At 38.0% G+C, this 20,986-nt stretch overlaps 1 protein-coding gene and 1 long non-coding RNA gene across 3 annotated transcripts in view; one reads left to right on the top strand and one right to left on the bottom strand.

Annotated features, from left to right (window-relative positions):
* LOC309380730 overlaps positions 1–20,986 on the top strand; it is a 745,666-nt gene that overhangs the window by 304,387 nt on the left and 420,293 nt on the right. The window lies entirely within an intron of this gene.
* Positions 1–20,986, bottom strand: part of CHD1 (chromodomain helicase DNA binding protein 1) — a 47,033-nt gene that overhangs the window by 16,165 nt on the left and 9,882 nt on the right. For both annotated transcript variants that reach the window (XM_081930359.1, XM_081930358.1), the window contains exons 3-19: positions 18,755–18,956; positions 17,328–17,432; positions 16,770–16,837; positions 15,189–15,338; positions 11,151–11,416; positions 10,492–10,717; positions 9,419–9,519; positions 8,974–9,152; positions 8,404–8,531; positions 7,420–7,636; positions 4,397–4,486; positions 3,944–4,134; positions 1,930–2,118; positions 1,605–1,767; positions 1,015–1,167; positions 836–907; positions 326–475 (exon numbers count right to left, since the gene is read on the bottom strand). In XM_081930359.1, the coding sequence (XP_081786485.1) occupies positions 326–475; positions 836–907; positions 1,015–1,167; positions 1,605–1,767; positions 1,930–2,118; positions 3,944–4,134; positions 4,397–4,486; positions 7,420–7,636; positions 8,404–8,531; positions 8,974–9,152; positions 9,419–9,519; positions 10,492–10,717; positions 11,151–11,416; positions 15,189–15,338; positions 16,770–16,837; positions 17,328–17,432; positions 18,755–18,956 (2,650 nt within the window). The remainder of the gene's footprint in view (positions 1–325; positions 476–835; positions 908–1,014; positions 1,168–1,604; positions 1,768–1,929; positions 2,119–3,943; positions 4,135–4,396; positions 4,487–7,419; positions 7,637–8,403; positions 8,532–8,973; positions 9,153–9,418; positions 9,520–10,491; positions 10,718–11,150; positions 11,417–15,188; positions 15,339–16,769; positions 16,838–17,327; positions 17,433–18,754; positions 18,957–20,986) is intronic.

Here is a 20,986-nt window from a genome sequence, read left to right as displayed (position 1 = left end):
TAAACATTTATATGCTATTACTGTGTTTGTTGGAGTCAGGCTGCTAGTTTTGGGAACTGGGCACGTTAAAGTTGTCTTTCTACTAAAAAGTTGAATTCTTTAGTTAATTGTAACACACACACACACACCCAAAACAAACCAACCACACATTGATAAAGACAAGTAATCTAACACATCCATAAAACATGACCCAGACATTCAAACTACGTCACTTGGGGAGCGGGGGGAATAAACACAGATAAACACACGTATATATGTAAACTGGATTTCATATAATTTGTTCCTGTCCCCAACCAAGTACCTAAATCAAACAAAACGTATGTACCTGTTTCTTCTGCCCAATCCTATGAGCTCTAGCCTGTGCTTGCAGATCATTCTGAGGGTTCCAGTCAGAATCAAATATAACAACAGTATCTGCAGATGCCAAGTTTATGCCTAGACCTCCAGCTCTGGTAGACAGTAAAAAGCAGAAGTCCTGGAATTAAGAGAGACAGGAAGACTGAAACAAAAACTGTAAAAATATACCTAACAGGAGAGTTAACTGATACATTCAAAGTACTGTATACATTAAAATTGTTTTAAACTACTTAAAAATGCAATTATTCTAAAACTGACCAGAACTGTACCAAAACATTTGTCTCCAACACAAACAACGTTGTAAAATAAACTGCTAACCTTAAACAAAGTACTACAGTTCCATTTTTAACATAAAATCCTGGATTTCACTATGAAGGTTTTTGTTTATAAGATGGCAAATAATCTTTTCTGCTGCTAGAAACAAAACACGTTCCTTAAAAGATAAAACAAAACACAAAATAGGCAAGTTTTACATTACCTCAGAACCTTCTGCATTAAAATGGTCCAGTGCTTGTTTCCTCAGTTCTCCTTTTATTGACCCATCTAGCCTCTGGAGAGAAAAAGACCAATTAGACTAAGACTGTGCTAGTGTGTAAACAGCATGAGGCCAATAAATAAATGTGTGCACAGTGATATAATTTAATAGTAAGCTCTTACCTGAAAGGGAAACTGACGATATTTCAAATATTCAGCAAGGATGTCCAGCATCCGCACCATTTGAGAAAATATAAGCACTCTGCTGCCACGTTCTCGTAAGCGAATCAGCAGCTTGTCTAAAAGAATGAGCTTCCCACTACTCCGGATTAAATTCTTGAAAGAAAACACAAGACATAAAAAAATCAACAACTGCGTGGAAGATTATGTCTGTACATTAACGTTAATGCATTTTGTGGGAACTACCAGAAACCAAAGGTAGAAACCACAAATCAAAATTTTAAGGAAGTCTGAATATGCCTAACACAATTACATCTATTCCTGTGCATAGAATTCTTAGATTTAAAAAGCTACACTACGCATTCAGAATATTGCTATGAAACAAGGTGAGGCAGTGGGAAAGCAGGGGGAACATTCTCAGCTGCAGCACCACGTTTGTGGTGGTAATAATAATAATAATAATAATAGATATAATCATTCCTAGGTTATTTAATTAACATTTAAAAACCCAGTAATCTGATCATTGCATTTTAATTTGTTTTATATACAGAACAATATATGCAGAGCAGTTTTACAAAGACATGAAATTTTACCTGTAAGGCCTCCTGTTTAATATAGAATTCATTATCATCTGGTGGTTTAATGAGGTAGCAATGATTGCAACACTTTTTGAGCTCCATCATGACATTCAGAAAGCCTGAGGTACTGCCCTTTGAACCTTTACTTAAGGCTTTGTAATTCCTAGTTAAAATCCACCTGATATTTTAAAAAAAGGCGTATTGTCAGTAATGAAACTGTGGAAAATAGAAAATTTTAAAAAATGCTTGCAGGCAGACAGGCAAACTCTTTACTGTATGAAAGAAACCTGCTCACTTTTCACTGTGTGAATTATTTTGACAGCCACAATAAATTACTTACTTATAATATTGCTTTTGCAATGCACTCATCTCCATTCTTAAAATTTGTTCAACCTTGGCAGGAAGAGATTTTTCTACGTCCTTCTTAACTCTCCTTAGTAGAAATGGTTCGAGTTCTTTGTGAAGACTTGCGTAGCCAAATTCCCTTCCTTTCCCATGTTCCTCTTCAAAATCTTCCCAAGAAGAAAACCTTCAATATAAAATGTAACATTCTAAATTGTGGCAAATTTTCAATATAACCATTGTGGCAGATTTTCAAAATAAACATACATGCTATGCCAGTAGTCTTACTGTACATGACATCCTGGACATACACACAAGTTCTCAGACTTGAGAAAAACAAGCATATAATCATCCAAGTTAGTAAGCCAATAGAAAATTTGAATTATGAAAAATAAATGAGCCCTATTTTTAAACATTTCACTAAGTTCTAAGCTACTAAGTTTTAAAGCAGTTTAAGCATTGTACACATTCCTATACACACTTACTTAGGAGTAAGTCCCACTTGAATTCAATGGGACTTACTTCTGAGTGACACACCAAAGAAAAAAGAAAAAAAAAGTCTGTTAATTTATTCTCCCTTCTTTTCTGACAGTTCATCCCCATTTTAATTTCCTTCCACTTTGTTCATACTTGTCCATAAGAAAAATATGGGCAAGTAGCAATATTTAGGCTGTTGTCACTCTCTCAACATACTGAAGGAAAAGTAAAAGGTGAACAAACAAGACTTTACTGGGAGAGATATAAAAGATTCTATTGGCAGAGACCATCCGGATACAAAAAACCCCACCCCTGCCTTCAAAGGGTTCTCCAATAATCCCCAGCAAGATTCCTAGTACAGCCACAATGATCAGGTTTCTATCTTAATAAAAATCTGTATAGTAGTTAGTAGAAGTAAACTAATAATCTGAGTCTTTTCAGCAGCTTTCTGTGGTTACACAAATTTACAAACTGCTAATGTAAGCACCCTTTAAAATTAAACTGGTCTAAGTGATTCTATTTAATTTATTTAAATTGGCTGTTGCTGTTTGAGGGTTTTTTTTATTTGCTATATTAGTTTTCTGTATTATTAGAATACAGTATTTTTCGCCCTATATGACACACTTTTCCCCCTCCAAAAATGAAGGGGAAATGTGTGTGCGTCCTATGGAGCGAATGCAGGCTTTCGCTGAAGCCTGGAGAGCGAGAGGGGTCGGTGCGCAAGCTATCCGCAAGCCTTGGGAGCCCGCGGGAGTTCCCGAAGCCTGGGGCGCGCTGAGCAGTCATGCTCGGGCTTCGGGTAGCTCTCCGCAAGCCGTGGGAGGGCTCCCACGGCTTGCAGAGAGCAGCCTGTTCTGGGGGCTGGGGTCGGGGGAAGCTCGGGCTTCCCCCGCCCCAGCCCCGTACCTGAGGGGGGGGGGAATATTTTTTTCCCTTTATTTCCCCCCCAAAAAACTAGGTGTGCCTGCCCTATGGGTCAAAAAATACAGTAATCATTACTATCATTTTAATTTTAACTTCCTGTTTCTTATTATTTTGCTTCGCCACCCTAAAAACAAATCTATGTTGAAGATGTATGGTTTACATAAACAAATAAAAGTAGCCAGTATATCAGAAGACCATTATTTACCTCTATTGCGAGACTATACAGAAAATATACAAAACAAAGGGTTGTTCTCAACTAAATTCTAGACCCATTGAAATTAGTATACATAAATTGGGCATGCCCATTAATAGCAGAACTTAGCTGGACACAAGCCAAGGCAGCTAAAATAAATAGGTGACCAGTGATGGCTGTCACCATTATGTTCTGCCTGTAAGCTTCCCAGAGGCATTGGACTTTTTGTTTTGTTTTAACATGGTTCCAGTGTCACTTAAAGCTGGCTAACAAAATAAACAAATAAACTCTCCAGACATTATGCACCAAAACAAAGCAATAGGCAAACCAGCAAAGCTGTAGTCCCTACCATTTTTCAAGGAGTGCTAGTTAAATAATTATACTAACTGTACATGGCTAGTATAGTAAGTTTACCTACTTATCTGGCATGATGAAGTGCAGCAAGGACCAGAGCTCTTTCAGGGAGTTTTGCAGAGGTGTTCCAGTGATAAGGAGGCGATGATTGGACTTGAAGTCTATTAACGTCTTGTACAGGAGGGAATCATCATTTTTTAATCGATGGGCTTCATCTACTCCTATAAATGCCCAGTTCAGACCACCAAGGAATGACTGTTCAAATAAAATAAAAATGAGTGACTTTTTGATTTGGAGCATTTAAAATGGCAATTTAAGTGATGCTGTAGAAAAATGAACATCTAATCTATTAAAAACTTTCTACCTCCTTCCACAAAATTGAAAACGACTGCCTTTTTCAGTAATAAAATTCACAAGTCACTTCTTCTATTGAACCTAAGAACTGTTGACAGGCAAGTCTAGTTCCTTCAGTAGTCTGCTTTCATTTTGAGAAGTGAGTGGTGGTCAAATTACTTACCTTATCCTTCAGTAAAATTTCATAAGTTGTCAGAAGGATGTTAAATTTCAATCTTTTGGTCTGCGGATGCATCCATTCATGTGTTCTTATCTGCAGACAAAGTTGGTGAGAAATTAAGGTTATGAAATAACCCAAATTCTGATAATATTTGATGCTGTTAGCTTCTAAACATTACCTTACACACAAGCTAAGTGCTCATAAATATGAAAGTAAGTAGGATCGGATTAGAATAGCTACCCATTGAGAAAGCAGCTAGTGCTGCACAACCAATGCAATATACTTCTGCACCAGCACAGCTTAACCTGTTTCTTTGTAACTGTCCCTTTGCAGCTATGTTACAAAACAGAGAAACTGATCCAACTTTGAGTGTAAACCACACATGCAGTACACAACACAAGCAATTACCTTGCTCATTCTGGTCCTTCTAGAGATCCTTTATGGAAGAAAGATCCATTACACTAACCAGAGGCAGAAGCCAGGGAACTAGCTTTTATTTACAAGCACATTTCACAAAAGAAAATGCATATTCTGTCTTTTTATTTACTTGTAAATCTCTATTTCCCTTGAGAAACAAAATAACAGACTGTGGCAAAGTCATTCCCTCTGGGATGAGAAGAAGCAAGATTAAGATTGATGAGGGAAGGGCTTTCTCTTAAATCCCCTGAATGAAAAGTCATTTATTAACTTATCAGCCTAATCTTCTCCACAAGGTTGTTGTGAAGATAAAATTGGAATGGGGATCAGAATCAAGTAGGTTGCCCAGACCTCCTTGGTGGTATTAAAATGCTGCATTATATCTATTTATCAACACACATTTTATATCCATGTATCTCTACCTATGTAAAACCTGTATCTAACTATCTGTCGAAGTGTGTGTAGGCTTACAAAGATAATTATAAGCAAAGGTTCATAACTATATGAGAAGTCCGTAAGTAAAAAAACAACCACCACCTTTTCAAGATGCCGACCTAGGAAATGTGCCAAATAACCTAATGAGACAAGTTTCTGTTGCTCAACTGCCTGTTAATATAAACCTTGTTAGTACACCTGTTTATATGAATTACGCCTGTTTATTTGCCAACTGATACTGAAAGTCCAGGAGACTTAACAGCGCTGCTTAGAGCTCAACATATACTTTGACTCAAATGAATTCTGAGGAATTCTATGGAATTCAAATTGTAACACAATTTGCCCAGGCAAGTGGTGATGAATACAGCAACGGACTTCTGTTGTATCTACAAAGCAAGGAAATATCTTGGTTGTGCTGCTGTGAACTTCAGCATCCACAACTTGGAGCACCTTTTCTCCAGCAATTTGCTGAAGTACTTGAGAGACAGAATGGCTTGCTTCCCCCTATTAATTTCCAGCACGGTGAAAAAATATGCCCAATGCCTCATGGGCTAGAACCATTTCTAAAGCTTGAAACTGAAGCAGATATGACTGATTCTCTGACGTTTTCCAGGATCAACTGATCTGATGCTGTCATCTCTCAAATTGCAAAGGCTGTAAATGACTGCCCACTTAACAAAGCAGGACAGGAGGGTAGTGCCACTGATTAGAAAGCACACTGAGATACTTAGCAGGGTTTTGGAAAACCCTTTATCCTGTGAAACCTGAAGTTGCTACACTACTGCAACTGCAATTCCTACCGCACCCTTCTCTTCGGACAGTAACATCTAATCCAGATTATGCTATTGGGCCTTTAGGAGAGTTGGGTCCTATGGCGTGATGGGGATCTGTAGGGAGACACATGAAAACATTTCACTGGTTCGAAAATGGGTATTTGGTGAGTTGGGAGATCCTATAAATAGGTCCTTCTGAGTCTAGGTGAGTACTGCCTGAAGGCTCAATCATGATAGTGAAAGACAGGAGAAGTTCTGTGGAACAGGATTGTTTTTGGCAAGGCTATAGTCACTACTGCTACCTGGCTAAATATATCTTACCCCGGAAGAAAGAGGGATAAAGAGTAACAATTAATCATGTTCTTGCCTGAATGGTTTGTTCCTCAGAGTTCCTCAGTTTGTTCCCCACCCCACACCTGCCCTGTTTTACTGTACAAATGAGGAACTGAAAGATGGAACTGTTATTCTGCAGTTCTTTTTTGTTTCCTAGCTTTCCTTCCTTCTCTCCCCCCCTCCCTTTTGCTCCAAACACTTCTTTCTCTTTAGAGGCAGGAAAGCATTTCACCCATGGAAATAAATAACTTTGAGAATAACTTGTCAATCTGAATCCTGTAGTCTGACATCAAAGAGAGACTGACTTCAAAGTAGCTCAAATTGATGCCTTGTTCCCAAGAAAGAATTAAAGCTCCTTAGGTACTGGAGTTAAACGTGCTTAATGCTTGATCAGTATAATACTTTACTTCTTGATCAACGATGAGGAAGTTTATTTTAACAAGCAACAGCAAAAAGCAGTCAGTGAATTTTATTAAGAAAATTTGTAAATTAAAAGACTGTGTTAAAATATTGCGTAGTTCAAGGATAAAAAAGAAGATGAAATCAAAATGATTGGAAGTATTGCTTTCAGTTGCATTTGTAGCAGATTCAAAAGAACTGATAAGCATAATGTAAAATTCACATATAACATGCTAAGACCTATAGTTTCATGTTTTACAGCCCATTTCATTACTGAATAAAGCTATTATCTGTAAATACCTCTCTAGTGAAAGTAATCAATTATTACATTTTAACTACTTGAGTTTGGTAAATTGAAGCTTGAATGAATACTGCTTTTTGGTTAGTTGGCCTGCCTCTGTCTTAGCAGACAATGGAAGTGTCTGTGCCATTTCCTAGATAGCAGCAATGTATTTGGCAAAAACGAAAGGCTAATATTCCTCTGTTATTCAACAAAGTATCAAAATATTGGAGAATGCACACTTTATTTTACTTACAACAATATTAAATATTACCAAAAACAAGCAACTCTTTAAAATAAATGTGAAATTTGGTTAATTTTAATCTTTCCAATACCATTTCTGTATAAGCACTAAGAATACGGTGACACTGTACAATTTGATCACTTACCACATTTCTGCTAGTAATATCCCCCAGATACACTACAGCATTCATCTGGGGAGCCCATATCTCGATTTCTCTTTGCCAAGATGTCAAAGTGGAAAGTGGTACTACCAGCAAGAAAGGTCCATATAACTGGTGTTCATGAAACAAATAATTCAGAAAGGAGATAGTTTGTATTGTTTTGCCCAAGCCCATTTCATCTGCAAGAATGCAACTGTTGCTCCTGTAAAGTGAGGTATATAAAACATGGCAAATTTCAGAATGACAGTTGCAGTATTTCTCCCACAAGAGCAGATTTCACCATTTTGCAGTGGGTACAAGAGGAATCATTGGGGAGGGGGGGCAGTGGGAAAAAGACAATAGTTCCCAAGGAAAGACTGGAGGGGGACATTTCAGAGCCTAGCAAAGAACCTGTTACCCCAAGGATTTTGAGAGGGGGTTCTGTTCCCTCCCACAAGGAATTTTGGGGATATAGCCTCTATTTCCCCCAGGATAGCAAAATTTCATCACTGCATAGTGCGAAAGGGTGGCAAAAAAGGCCAGACTCTCAGGAAAGTCTAGTGTATGGAAATATCCCCCTCAGTCACTGGTGGGGTTAGGTCATGGGCATCTGTACCATTGAACAACGAGTGCAGCAAAGCGATTCAGAAGCTTAGGTAGTCACTGACAGGACAGAAATGCTTTGTTAATGGCACAATCTGACCTAAGATCTGAGAACCTACCCCAAATTTTCCCCATTCAACTTGTAATTCAGGGTACACACAGAACCAACACACACCGCTCATTTAAATACACATATCAAACAATAAAAACTGAACCATGTCAGTTTAAGTCCTATCTTCAGATTTTAACTAGCTTACAATTTTTAATGATCATGCTTTTTTTTTAAAAAAAAAGTCTGCATGGAAATAAGAATGGGATATAAATAACTATTTTTGTACAATCCATTAAACGTAACTACCACAAGCACACATTTTATTATGTACTTACTTGCACCAAGAGTGAGCTAACCAGTTCAGTCCATTTAACTGATAATCTCTTAGCTCTAAACCTTCATGCCCTCCAATGTAAGATGGTTGTTTCTTTAGGGCCACAAACCTTGGCCTCTGCTTTAAAACCTGACAAAAGAGGGGTGGTGAAAATTAATTTTCTATATTTGAATTGGAAGAAAAAAATGATAAACAATCGTTATGCAAGTGAAAAACTGAATCGACTACAGCCAAGGACCAACTTCCACCCTGAGCATCGTGCTTAAAAAAATAGTTCTTAAACAGTTGAAACCATTAAATCTTATATTTCTTCTTGTTTGATTAGATTTCACATACAGCAGATCAAGTGTTAAAGCTATGCCTGGCATCATTCAGTCAAATGCCCCTCTATACAAAATAATTCTCTGACACAGAAAATAAGATGTCGGGAAGAATGTTAGGCTTAATCCCTTATTCCTAAGGGATTCTATGCAGGTTTCTTCTTCTTTTTGAATTGAGCTGCCATTTGCCTGACACCGGATATTACTTCAACTGAAGGAGACATTGTTAAAAGAAACACTAATGTACCCACCTTACAGTCCTTAAAAGGAGTTGTCTTGGATTGATTTCTGCTAAAATACTCGTCAATGCGTGACTGGAATTTTTTTGCAATGAGAGCACCATCTTCCCAGCTGCATTCTGAGTAAGGGAGACCCTGCCATTTACAATAATAGTCTGGATAACCTGCTGCTGACTTCTGATTTGAATGAGCTGTGGGAAATAGATGTTTAAAATAAAAATTAACACTGACACATAATTAGGCTCAAATAAGGCACTATGCTGAACAACCCATGAATAGATGAACAACTTATGGATATAGCTGTAGGAACACTAACATGTACATTGAAAGTCTTTAAAATAGTTTATAAAATATGATGATACAACTTCTTTCCAACTACATGAACACAGAAAAACTTAAATGCATGAATTATGCTGGTGTATCATCATTATTTCCAGTTTCAAAATCTGTCACTTACCAATTATTCTTTCTACTATTTGATACTGTTTGTGCAAATCATCTGTGAGTTCTTGCTGGCAGTTATAATATTCCACATCCTCTGGAGAAGCATTTTTTAACCTGGAATGAAATTACACAGCGTATTCATTATAGCCCTGTAGAATGTATAGCTTACTATTCTTCTAACTTTCAACAGAAGTACAGGAAGACTGATTAGAAACTTTTCTTGTGGGGGTGGGGGGAAGAGACGAAAGGTAAGTAAATTGGAAATCTATAAAGTTAGAAAGCACAACCTGGAGGCAACATTCTATTATTCTCCTCTTCCTCTTTTTATCTTTGCAACAGTCCCACAACATAAATGAGGTTCAGTTGATATATGTACATAAGAGCTTCTTGCCAATAGATTGGGCGGTGTGTGTGTGTGTGTGTGTGTGTGTGTGTGTGTGGAGATGCAGAGAGCTCAGTCTGCATTCAATGAACTACATCCAATGAATCCTGTTGGCAACCCTGACAAGTCAGTAACTACTATCAGTGTTTTGAGTCGAAGAAATATATTGGAATCCATATTTTCACTAATTCTTTCTTACCCAATGTAGCCCCTCCATCCTACCAAAAGGCTATTGGTTCTTCTGGAACAGTATGGTGTGCTCTCAAGTGCTATGGACTACAACATCCATCACGGCTGCTAGCATGACCCAGGATGATATGAGCTGTAGTCCAAAACAGCTGGAGGGCACCACACTGGTTATCCCTGTAATATGGCTTAAAGGGCTGCAATTGAGAAGATTGGTGAAAATAGGGTACCTCACCTTGTTGTAGTGGAAGCATTTCTGCTGGCACAAAGCCACAACTGGATACAGCACACAGTAACCATTAAGAATCCTGCATAATGCTGAACCTTAAATCTGCAGATAAACAGTACTACAGTACTTTGATTTTTTTTTTTAAAAAAACACTATGAATGAATTACATCTGCCTTATTCAGCATTCTGCCAATTATGTTCATGCATGAATAAAGACACGTGCCAAATGAATACTTCAATAATATACAATATGTGCTTGTATTATACTTTTACAATAAACAATACTTGCCACCGTTTTGTTTCTTGATCCTTTTTCTTATAGTTGTCCAGTTTCTTCATTCCTCTAACATTCTGCTGTTTCAGGGTTTCTTCCGTTTCCCAAGTGTTATGGATGTGAGACCAACCTTTCCATTTAATCAAGTACTGCACGTCACCAGGTTCTGTTGCTTTATCAAATCCTGCATTTGGATCTCCATCAGCTTCAACTGCATAGATAGTGGTTGTAGCACCAGTTGCTGAAAAAGAACATGACAACAGCATCAACTGCAATACTAAATGGCTTTAGATAGAACAGAAAACATTGTCAGATTGGTTTTAGATGACAGAAGCATCAATAATCACTCCATGAAGTTGTACTAGAATGCTGGTACATCGCTGTGCTATTTTAAAGTTCAATACAAACTATATTAATGCCAGAAGTATGTGTTGAAACCAACATATACAGCAAAACTACAGCAAATAAAGAGAAAAATAGGACAGCACTGAAACAACATATATAACCAAAATATTTTGTAATACATACAGAAAAACCTAACAGTTTGATTAACAAGGTTGTTAAAATATCAGTTACTGTATCATTCACAACATGTACTTCTCATATATTTCATCCAATAGAAATAATTTCAAAAATTATTCATCAGCTTGAGAAGTTTTACAAGTCAATATTACCTCCTTTTCGTCCAATGCGGCTATCCATAAATTTTTCAATTGTCTCGAATTCATCTTCTTCAGGTTGTGGGACATCCTCTCCACAGACTTCCAGCAGATCATCTGAATCTGTCTTTGCTTCTTCAGCTTCTTTGTAACTAACATTTACTGTTGCCTGGCGGCGAGATCCTCTTTTATCATAATCGTCGTCGTCATCATCATCATCTGATGAGTCAAGCTGCCTTTTCTTCTGCCCCCCACTTTTCTTTCCACTTTTTTGCTTTATTCTTAAACATTTGAAGAACAATAAAAGAAAAACAGACTTTCATAACACTCATCAGTAAAAGCCCTAGAAGAAATGGCAGGCAAAGATGCTCAGAACCCTGTAGGTTGTGCTGGAGCACCAATTTTTATTAACTGCCTGTAGTAAATCTCTGAATCTGCAGACTATCAGGTTTCTTCTTTTTTTTTGACATTTAAAAAACATTTTTATTATACTAAGTGTTTGTCTATTCAAATAAAATATCCAACTTTCCCAACACCATTAAGGAGTTGAGTCTAGCCAGTTTCTTATACCATACCAATGGAATCTGAACACATCAAAAGGCAAGGGCCAAGGTTGTGAAAAGAAAAGTCCTTTGGGGCATGAAGACACATTATAACCTTGGTTGTTTTGTTTTTAACCCGCAGACATTGCTGGCATAGCATTTACTGTAGACGGATTCTGAAGTACAGCGATATCCACAACAGGGAACCATCTAAAATGCTCTCCCTCAACAGCCAGCTTCCCACGCAGTTAATCTGCTGGGTTTTATTACTTTTATGCTCCAAGTGGAAGAAACACATGGCTGAAGGCTTTCTCTTTGGGGGTGGGGTGGGGTAAGAGCTCCCGCTCCCGCCAACCACTTCTCCCATCTTTCCCAGCTTTCTATTATTAGATGGTACTTCTTGAACAGGTCTGGTTTCTTTTAGCAGCTGGGTTCTAGGTCAGGCTTCTAGGCTCCACCCTAAAGAAGCATTGTGGCTTCTCTGGCCACATTGAAGCACATCAGCATGAATTAACATGCCTGAGGTTTCAAGCTTCTCACAGAAGAGCCTTAACTGGACCTGGCCTCGCTGGGAAATAAAAAGTCATCACATTCTCCAAAAGCAAAACAAAGCAGATGGATAAAGGATTCAACGGGCCCAATTGCACACTATCCAAATAAGAATGGCCATTGCGAGCAACATATTAGTTTCTAAAGCCTTTGTCACCACATTCTAACCAGTTGACTTCGCCACAGCCCAATGCTTTCTGTACTCTGGTTGCTGCCACTCCAGTCAATCAAAAGGAATAAAATATAATATTGACAGGACCCAGGAATGCATTTGAACACTGTAAAATAAAGAACTAGCTTATATGTGCCTTCTTCTGTCTCATCTGAAAATGATCCAGACACAGGGCGATTATCACTATAGAATAGAGGTCGGAGCGAAACAATATAAACTTAAAGCGTTTGCAGATGACTTAGTTTTGACATTACAGGAGCCAGAATCTAGTACGAAAAGAGTACTACAACTAACTCAAGACTTTGGTCGGGTGGCGGGATTTAAACTAAATAAGCAAAAAACTAAGGTGTTGGGAAAGAATTTGACAGATATTGAGTCGGAACGGTTTCAGAGAGAGACAGAGTTAACTGTGGTTAAGAAAGTCAAATACCTAGGGGTAAACATAACAGCAAAAAATCTGAGTCTGTTTAAAGATAACTATGAAAAATGTTGGTCTGAAATTAAGAGAGACTTGGATAGCTGGTCAAAACTAAAACTTTCATTGTTAGGTCGAATAGCTGCTATTAAGATGAATGTATTGCCAAAAATGTTGTTTTTGTTTCAGACATTGCAGATTGTAGACAAAACGGAGTGCTTCCGGAAGTGGCAGAAAGATATTTCTAAATTTGTCTGGCAGGGCAAAAAGCCCAGAATTAAGTTTAAGATATTAACGGACGCAAAAGAAAGAGGGGGCTTTGCCCTGCCAGACTTAAAGTTGTACTATGAAGCCGCAGCTTTCTGCTGGCTAAAAGATTGGCTACTTCTTGAGGACACGGACGTGCTGGATTTGGAAGGTTTTAACAATGCATTTGGATGGCATGCATACTTATGGTACGATAAGGTTAAGATTAACAAGGTCTTTAAGAACCATATTGTCAGAAAAGCAATATTTAATGTCTGGACAAGATACAAAGACTTATTAGAGAACAAAACACCGAGGTGGCTGTCACCCTTGGAGGCTAAGGCCCGAAAAAGACCTAATATGGAGGCCAATTGGCCAAAATATTGGGAAATACTAGAAAGAGATGGAGACAATTGGAAACTGCAGAGTTTAGAGAAAATGAAAGATAAAGTGCGAGACTGGTTACACTATGCTCAGATTAAAGAAGTGTTTAAGAATGATAAAAAGTTAGGATTCCAGGTGGAGAAATCGAAATTGGAAACAGAATTGTTAGAATCTAAGACCAAGGTACTTTCAAAAATGTATAACTTGCTGCTGAAATGGAACACACAAGACGAAACGGTTAAATCGGCTATGATAAAGTGGGCCCAGGATATTGGGCATAACATTATGTTTGAGGACTGGGAAAGGTTATGGACCACTGGGCTGAACTTCACAGCATGTAATGCTCTGAAGGAAAATGTAATGAAAATGATATATAGATGGTACATGACCCCAGTGAAATTGGCTAAAATATACCATTCGTCTGATAATAAATGTTGGAAGTGTAAGGAAAATGAAGGAACATTCTTTCACCTCTGGTGGACCTGTCCTAGAGTGAAGGCCTTCTGGGAAATGATATATAATGAATTAAAAAAGGTGTTTAAGTATACCTTCACCAAGAAACCAGAGGCCTTCCTTCTGGGCATGGTCGGCCAGAACGTGTTAAAGGAGGACAGAACATTTTTTATGTATGCTACAACGGCGGCAAGGATACTTATTGCTAAGAACTGGAAAACCCAAGATCTACCCACACTGGAAGAATGGCAGATGCAGCTGATGGACTATATGCAACTAGCTGAGATGACGGGCAGAATCCGTGACCTGGGAGAGGAGAGGGTTGAAGAAGACTGGAAGAAATTCAAGATTTATTTACAAAAGTATTGTAATTTGGTTGAATCTTAACAAGGAAGTCAGAGTAGAAATAACTGTCTACCATTAAATTACAATTTCATATCTGAGTTTAACCTAAATATTGGATTTAAGATCATAAACAAGATGATAATTTGCTTGGAAAAATCTGTTTGTAATGATGAAAGTGGAAGCGGGAGACGTGAGGGAGTCCACAATAGAATGAAAGGATGTTATGAAATTTATTCTGATTGTTAAATATGCATTTGTATGAAAAAAACTTAATAAAATATTATAAAAAAAAAAATATCACTATAGAATAGAAAGCAAGTTCTTTAGAAGAAAAACTAAGCTGACGGCTAAACTAGGAAGCATCTTCCATTAGTATGTTTTAAGGACGCATCTTGTTTTTAAAGTTTTAAGATGTTTTTAATTAAATAAATTGTTTTTAAAAGTTGTTTTAAATTGTTTGTTTGTAGCACTGTAACCCACCTTGGGACTTTAGGGTGAACAGTGGGTAATAAACCACCACCCTAAATTACCACAAACATCATAATTTTTCTTAACTATCTTCAATAAAGGAGGAAGACAGGCAGCTGTAAAACTGACTCCACCTGTCCTTGGAACACAAAAATTGCAAGACAGAAACTCAGCCCAAGTAGGTTCAGTGCTCAAAAAAGACTTCTACCTTCTTTCTTTCTATTTCGTAAACAAAGGCAAGCTTTGGCCTAAAGCAGTCTAAACTAGGTAGATCATTCTGCAAGAAAAATAGATATATGGAGAAAATGGGAGATGCACCCCCAGCCAGAAGACAACTTTTCTTTCTTCTGCATCTCAGTGTACAAAGACAAGCTCATTTACTTACTGGACTCCTAGATGGCAACATGTAGGGAGGATATTTATAAATTTTTTATCCAAACAAGGGGGACATTTTCCAATCGAAAATATTTTTCACATACCTGCTTGGAGGCTTCCTGCTCTTGACCTTGTTTTTTGGCTCATAGTCAGATTCACTCTCTTCACAACTACTTTTATCTCTGCTTTCTTCCAAATCAGAATCTGAAGCAGTTCCAGAGACAGATCCTGACCCAGACATTTGCCAGTCTTCACTACATAAATTAAAATTACAAAAAGAACATTTATATACCTAAATGTAGATCAATAGAAGCAAGAATAATCTTACAAAATCAAGGTTTTTTTAGTATAAAATTTTAAAGGGAATGAGCCACTATCCTGACACATTTTGAAAACAGCAATGTTGAACAAGTGAAATTAGCAGAAAATTTAATGTAGATGGAAGGTGTTACAGGAAAAGGGTTAAACCTTTAACTTTGCATGACTAAAATGAATAGTTAATGATTGACAGGAATTTGTGAATATTTCAGTAAGTAGTTATTTGCCACTTTCTTTAAAAATTCTGTCTCTACAACTTTCACACAATAGGAGAACTATCTGGGATAATTCCAGATTCATTAAAATGAAATGCTAACTATATAGATTTTCCACATTAATGACTTTTTCTCACTGTTATCAATACTCAAACCTTCATATATTAAATAAACAAAGCAATATGTAAATTCTAGGAAAAACTTTTAAATGAAGCAAATCTCAGTGAAGCAAGGGGCTACTTAAAAAAAACAAATATGAACTGAATATATGAACCTTAATGAGACCTGCTGTGGTCCACAAATATGCTAGCAGCACTGGCCATGATCCAAATTCTCCCCAACCCTGATGAGCCTCAGCCTTCCTTCTGAGTCTGTAGCTGGAGGTAGGGAATCATCCTTATAATTGTACTGTACTGCTTTTTGGAGGCACTCTGAGCCCCTTAGAAGTAAAGCACAACTTTGGATAATCCAAAGGACAATTCCTTGGGGTGGATAATTTCTAAGGTTAAGCTCAGTAGAAAGGACAGTGGGAGAATGGGCAGGGGCAAATTCCAAATACAAAAGGACAGTTAGAGCTCCTTCAACATCAGATGCACTTCTGAAAGCTTCAGAAGTACAGTGGGACTGCAGAGATGACTACTCTCTCTCTCTTCAGTATCAAGCTCAGGAGGGAAAGGGCATGGAATTGTCCTGAGCTAGTAACGTGCTTTGGAGATATTTTATGAGTATATATAAAACAGTGTGATGTCAGAGACCTGATCTGCCTCAGTGAGAGAATGATGGGGTGATAGAAAGCAAACATTTTGGTTGGCCAATTGCACAGAAAACATTCACCAGATTATGCTTAAGGGGCTTTAACCTCTTGGAAAGAAATATGTTCTGGGCAATTAAACTCCTAATACTGTTGCAGTTGTCTGTTTCTAAAATAAGAATGTTTCCATGCAAAGATCTTAAATATGCAAATCCTAACATGTCACTATATACAAGTATACAAGTATACAGATCTGTATACAAGTATACAGATAAGCAAGTAGTTTATTCACTGGATACTAAGCAACCACTGAGATAAAATAACATTGATAATGTCATGTGCTCTACTGATCAGATAAATTTAAAACACTACATCAAGCTATGTAATACTTAATTTCCTACTCTTTATGTTTCTTCCTCTTGATTTCACTGGATGAGTCATCTGCAGAATCTTCACTACTTGATGAGTCCTGCATAGAAAAACAAAATATAAGGTCCATAAGGATGTAAACAAACAGTCATTCTCTTAACACTGCTATTCCATTTCAACACCGAAGTCGGAGGTAATTTTGAAGGTAAGATGAGGAAGGATGGCACATTAAGTTTGGATGGCAAGGGACATTTGAAAAGTTGATCCTCAGTCCAAGTACTCATTAAAGCTGCTTGTTAAATTAGCCCCTGAATTGGTCCTCCAGCCCATTTGAACTCGACACCCTTGAATTACCTTGTAAAAGAAAATTCAACTACATATATTATAATCTTGTGAATACTGAAAGCAAGTATGACATACAGGCCCCAAGAAAGGTAACAGTTGGCATCTACAGTAGTATACAAGTCAATGATTTAAAAGGTACTTTACTTAAAGGATACTTTGACTCTGATTTCTCTTTTAAAATACTGGCACCGGCTAGTAAAGATCTGTGTTTACATTTACATTTAAAATACTAGCTAACTATTCACCTCTTCTGAGCCACTGTTTGAAGATGCTGCTTTTGACTGCTGCTGCTGTTTCCTGAGCATTGCTGATCTCTGTACAGCCAGAATACTTGGGTTTGATTTCCAAAACTAAAGCAGAATTCAAATAAAAACATTATGTAGTCACATAAAACACAAGCAATAAAATACATTCTTCAGTAAAGTCCACAAACTGTACAAGTAACAGGTAGATCCAAAATACAAGAAAAGTTATCTTAATCACTGTTCAGAAGCCTTACCTTAAGAAACAAATGAACACAATTGAAATATATCTACATTTCTTCCACTGACAACATAGAAATAATAAATTAATTTCAAACTGCATCATCATCAACTGGCACTTTTAAACACTGTCTCACCAGGCATGCTATATTGGAGGGTCTACTGTGAACTTGATTCCATTGTTTGGTTGCAGGCACATTTAATATAGGCTTTAAAATATCCGCTGATCTGGGATAGGCATCATTTGTTGCACAGAAAGGCTGCAGCTGTTCAATGGAGACCCTCTGAGACAGCCAGAGGGGGGGATGGCCACCTGGTCCCGCTCACCTTCGACTGCAGCAGACCTTCCAGGTGAGGGACAGTCATCTCCTTCTGGGCCTATCAGGGGCAGAGGCTTGGGGACAGCACCTAGTCCAGCCCTAGTCTATATAAGGGGGAGGAGGCCAGGTGCAAGCCACCCTCTTCGCAGATTTTGAATGGCTCAGGTGAAACATCACAGCATGATACACCAAATTCAAACCACTCCAACTAAAATATGCCATGCTGAATTTGAGCATGTTTTCAGGTGGGGTGGCATGGGGACTTGATTCAACAACTGAAACAGTTACAGTTATATTGATATGCTAAGGATACCATGCCATCGTCAAAATTGCATCTAGAAGGCTATAATACTGTTGCCTTTTGTGTGGCAAAAAATAGACATGATTCTTTAATATATTATTTTGTAAGTTCCTTCTAAACATAAAAGAGACTTTACTTAAGGGTTGCACAAACATCCAATGTATGCACTGCTGCATGAACTGAGTTCCACATGTGGTACTTCTCTTTCCTCTTGAATCCTTGCACCCACCAGACCTGCTCTGGAGGGTGTCCCAATCCTCTGGAGCAGATTTTGAGGGTGCATGGGAGAGGAGGGGGAAGTTGTGCAAGCGCAAGTCTGTTACACAAGTGGAATGGCAGCAGTGGATACAACACACATTGTTAAATAACCCAGGCAGTGTTAATGTCAACACTGGGTATTTCTTAGAAAGGTGAAAGTTTGGCACTGCTGCCATCTGATATTTTCATCAGCATTTCCAATGTTTCATATTACTAAAGTACTTTCTAATTTACACTATTTATGCAGATGCTGACTTAATACAACAACCATTTAAATAGAGTTTCTCATATGTGGAGAGAGTCCACCTTACCTCAGCGCCATCAACCTTTGGAGGTTTAGCTTGGACTTTCTTTTCCTTAGATGTATCAGACTCAGATTCTGATTGACTGCCAGACTCTGAACCAGAGTCTGAATCGCTGCTTCCCGACTGGCTGCTACTTCCATTGCTACTGCTTCCAGAACTTGAACCAGATCCAGAACCTGATGCTGAACCAGAATCATCATCTGACTGGCTGCAATTTTAAGTTAAAAATAAATATTATAAGAAGGCTGAAGAACAGATTCAGGTGCGCAGTCCTCATTTAAAAGCCCCTTAGTATTAGCCTTAGATAGTAAATGTTGCTGCTTCAACAGTATGCCCAGCTGATTATCAGTCTTTGCAGTAATGCCTGCATCTGCAAGTTGGAGTTCTCCCAATAAATCTCTCAAATGGAGTGTCAATGAATTAAGGGGCCTTGAATATCCTTTTCCCCCCGGAACGCACATACTTAGAACATAGGATAAAGTGCAGAATGGAATGACCTTAGACATCTAGTTGCTAGGTAACTGAACACTGCGTGCTGGACACAGGAATGTTAATGTTTCCCCATCCAAATAACAATTGCTCAAATGTTAATAACACCCTATCAAGACCTTGCCACATGCTTTAAACCTATGGACATGCAGTTGCATGCTTTTGCTTACATTTGCACACAAGCAACTTCCTCCAACAGACAGACAAAAATGTGTTTTAAACTTCAGATTCATATATTTAAAATGTAGTTTTTCTAATGGCTTGTGTTGTGGAGCTTGGCAACCAAAAGTCAATATATTTCAAACGGAAAGATACACACAGATCTCCGACTGGTTTGAGGCTGACATTAAGGAAATGGAGCCTGTTATTGCTTGCAAAGTGAGAGCTCTTATGACCTACAATGGTGCACCCTGCGAGAAGATGCACTAAGACAGGCAGGGAGTGATGCCCAGTGGATTGCCAGACAATGTGCCAATGACTACTGTCAGAGCATTCAACTTGCTACTGTCAGTGGCAACACTTTCAAAATGTACGCAGGCATGAAGAAAGCCTTGTACAAACAGTCAGGAAAACTGCACCACTGAAAACCTAGTTGGGAGCGATCATCACAAGCTGCAACAAGCAGATGAAGCAGTGGGCAGAGTACCATCAAGAACTGTACTCATGAGAAAACATGGTCACTGAAACAGCAGTTGACAGTGTCCACACTCTGCCTGTCTTGAAAGAGATGGATGTTCCTCCCTTCCTCCTCTGACGAGCAGAAAAACGCCATAAACTCCCAGGAATGCAGTAAATTTGAAATAGAAATAACAAACTTCTAGTACTCCACTCTGGCTCAGCATTATTAAGTAATTTTCTGACTTGGTCCTGTTTCCATTTATACTATTTTTAATGGGAAAATAGCACTGCAGAAAGGTCTCCATCAATAATTATAAGTGACGATAGCTATTGGTCCTATGGCTCTGAATACCTGTGGGTGGAGAACTTTAAAGGGTGATGGCCATTGTTGTCAAGGGGCATCTAGTATGCCACTGTGGAAAATTGGATGGTGGCCTATTTTCAGCAGGTGCTCTCTTTACGTTTTTATAAGTATTATCACACCTACACATCCAATGGAAATGAGGTGTCCTCCAAATGGTTGTTTGAATAAAGTAGGAGTTCTCTATCTCACTCTCACTCTCTCTCTCTCTGTATCAGGTGGTCTGCAGAATACTTGAGATAAGACTATTCCATTTATGATTTCCAATGATTTCCAAATACTAAATTGATTAACATTGATTCTTGGAAACAATGATTTTCTTCAGGTCAAGAAGGGGGCTATTCTACTGATAAGCTCCCTAGGTCCATTGATGCAAAGGTTTTTTGTTATGTGTTTTTTAAGCTTTCACATCTGTAGCAGAATAATCTTTTCATTACTATTTGCTACATCTCAACTTCTATTTCAGTATGTTTTTTCTAACTAGATGGATGTAATTTCCCTACTAAAACTTGATGTTAGTCATATACAATTTCTATATTGGCTAGGATCCATTATTATTCATCTGTTCCCAAGCTAGCTAAGGTGTTGATTTAATCAATTTGACCATACTACACAAGTGCCTCCAGATTGAAATATCATTCCCCCCTCCCTCATTGGGGAGCTTTCAGTTTCCTGTTCACTTACTAATCAGTTAATAAAAAGCAATTATGTAAGTATCAGTTAAATTTGTAAGTGTTTCAGACAAACTAATTAGACATCATTGTGTTCAT

This window comes from Podarcis melisellensis (genome assembly GCF_964234715.1).
Source record: "Podarcis melisellensis genome assembly, chromosome: 11".
Taxonomy (NCBI): domain Eukaryota; kingdom Metazoa; phylum Chordata; class Lepidosauria; order Squamata; family Lacertidae; genus Podarcis; species Podarcis melisellensis.
The sequence above is the reverse complement of the archived record's forward strand: the minus strand, read 5'-3'. Positions and strand labels throughout refer to the sequence as shown.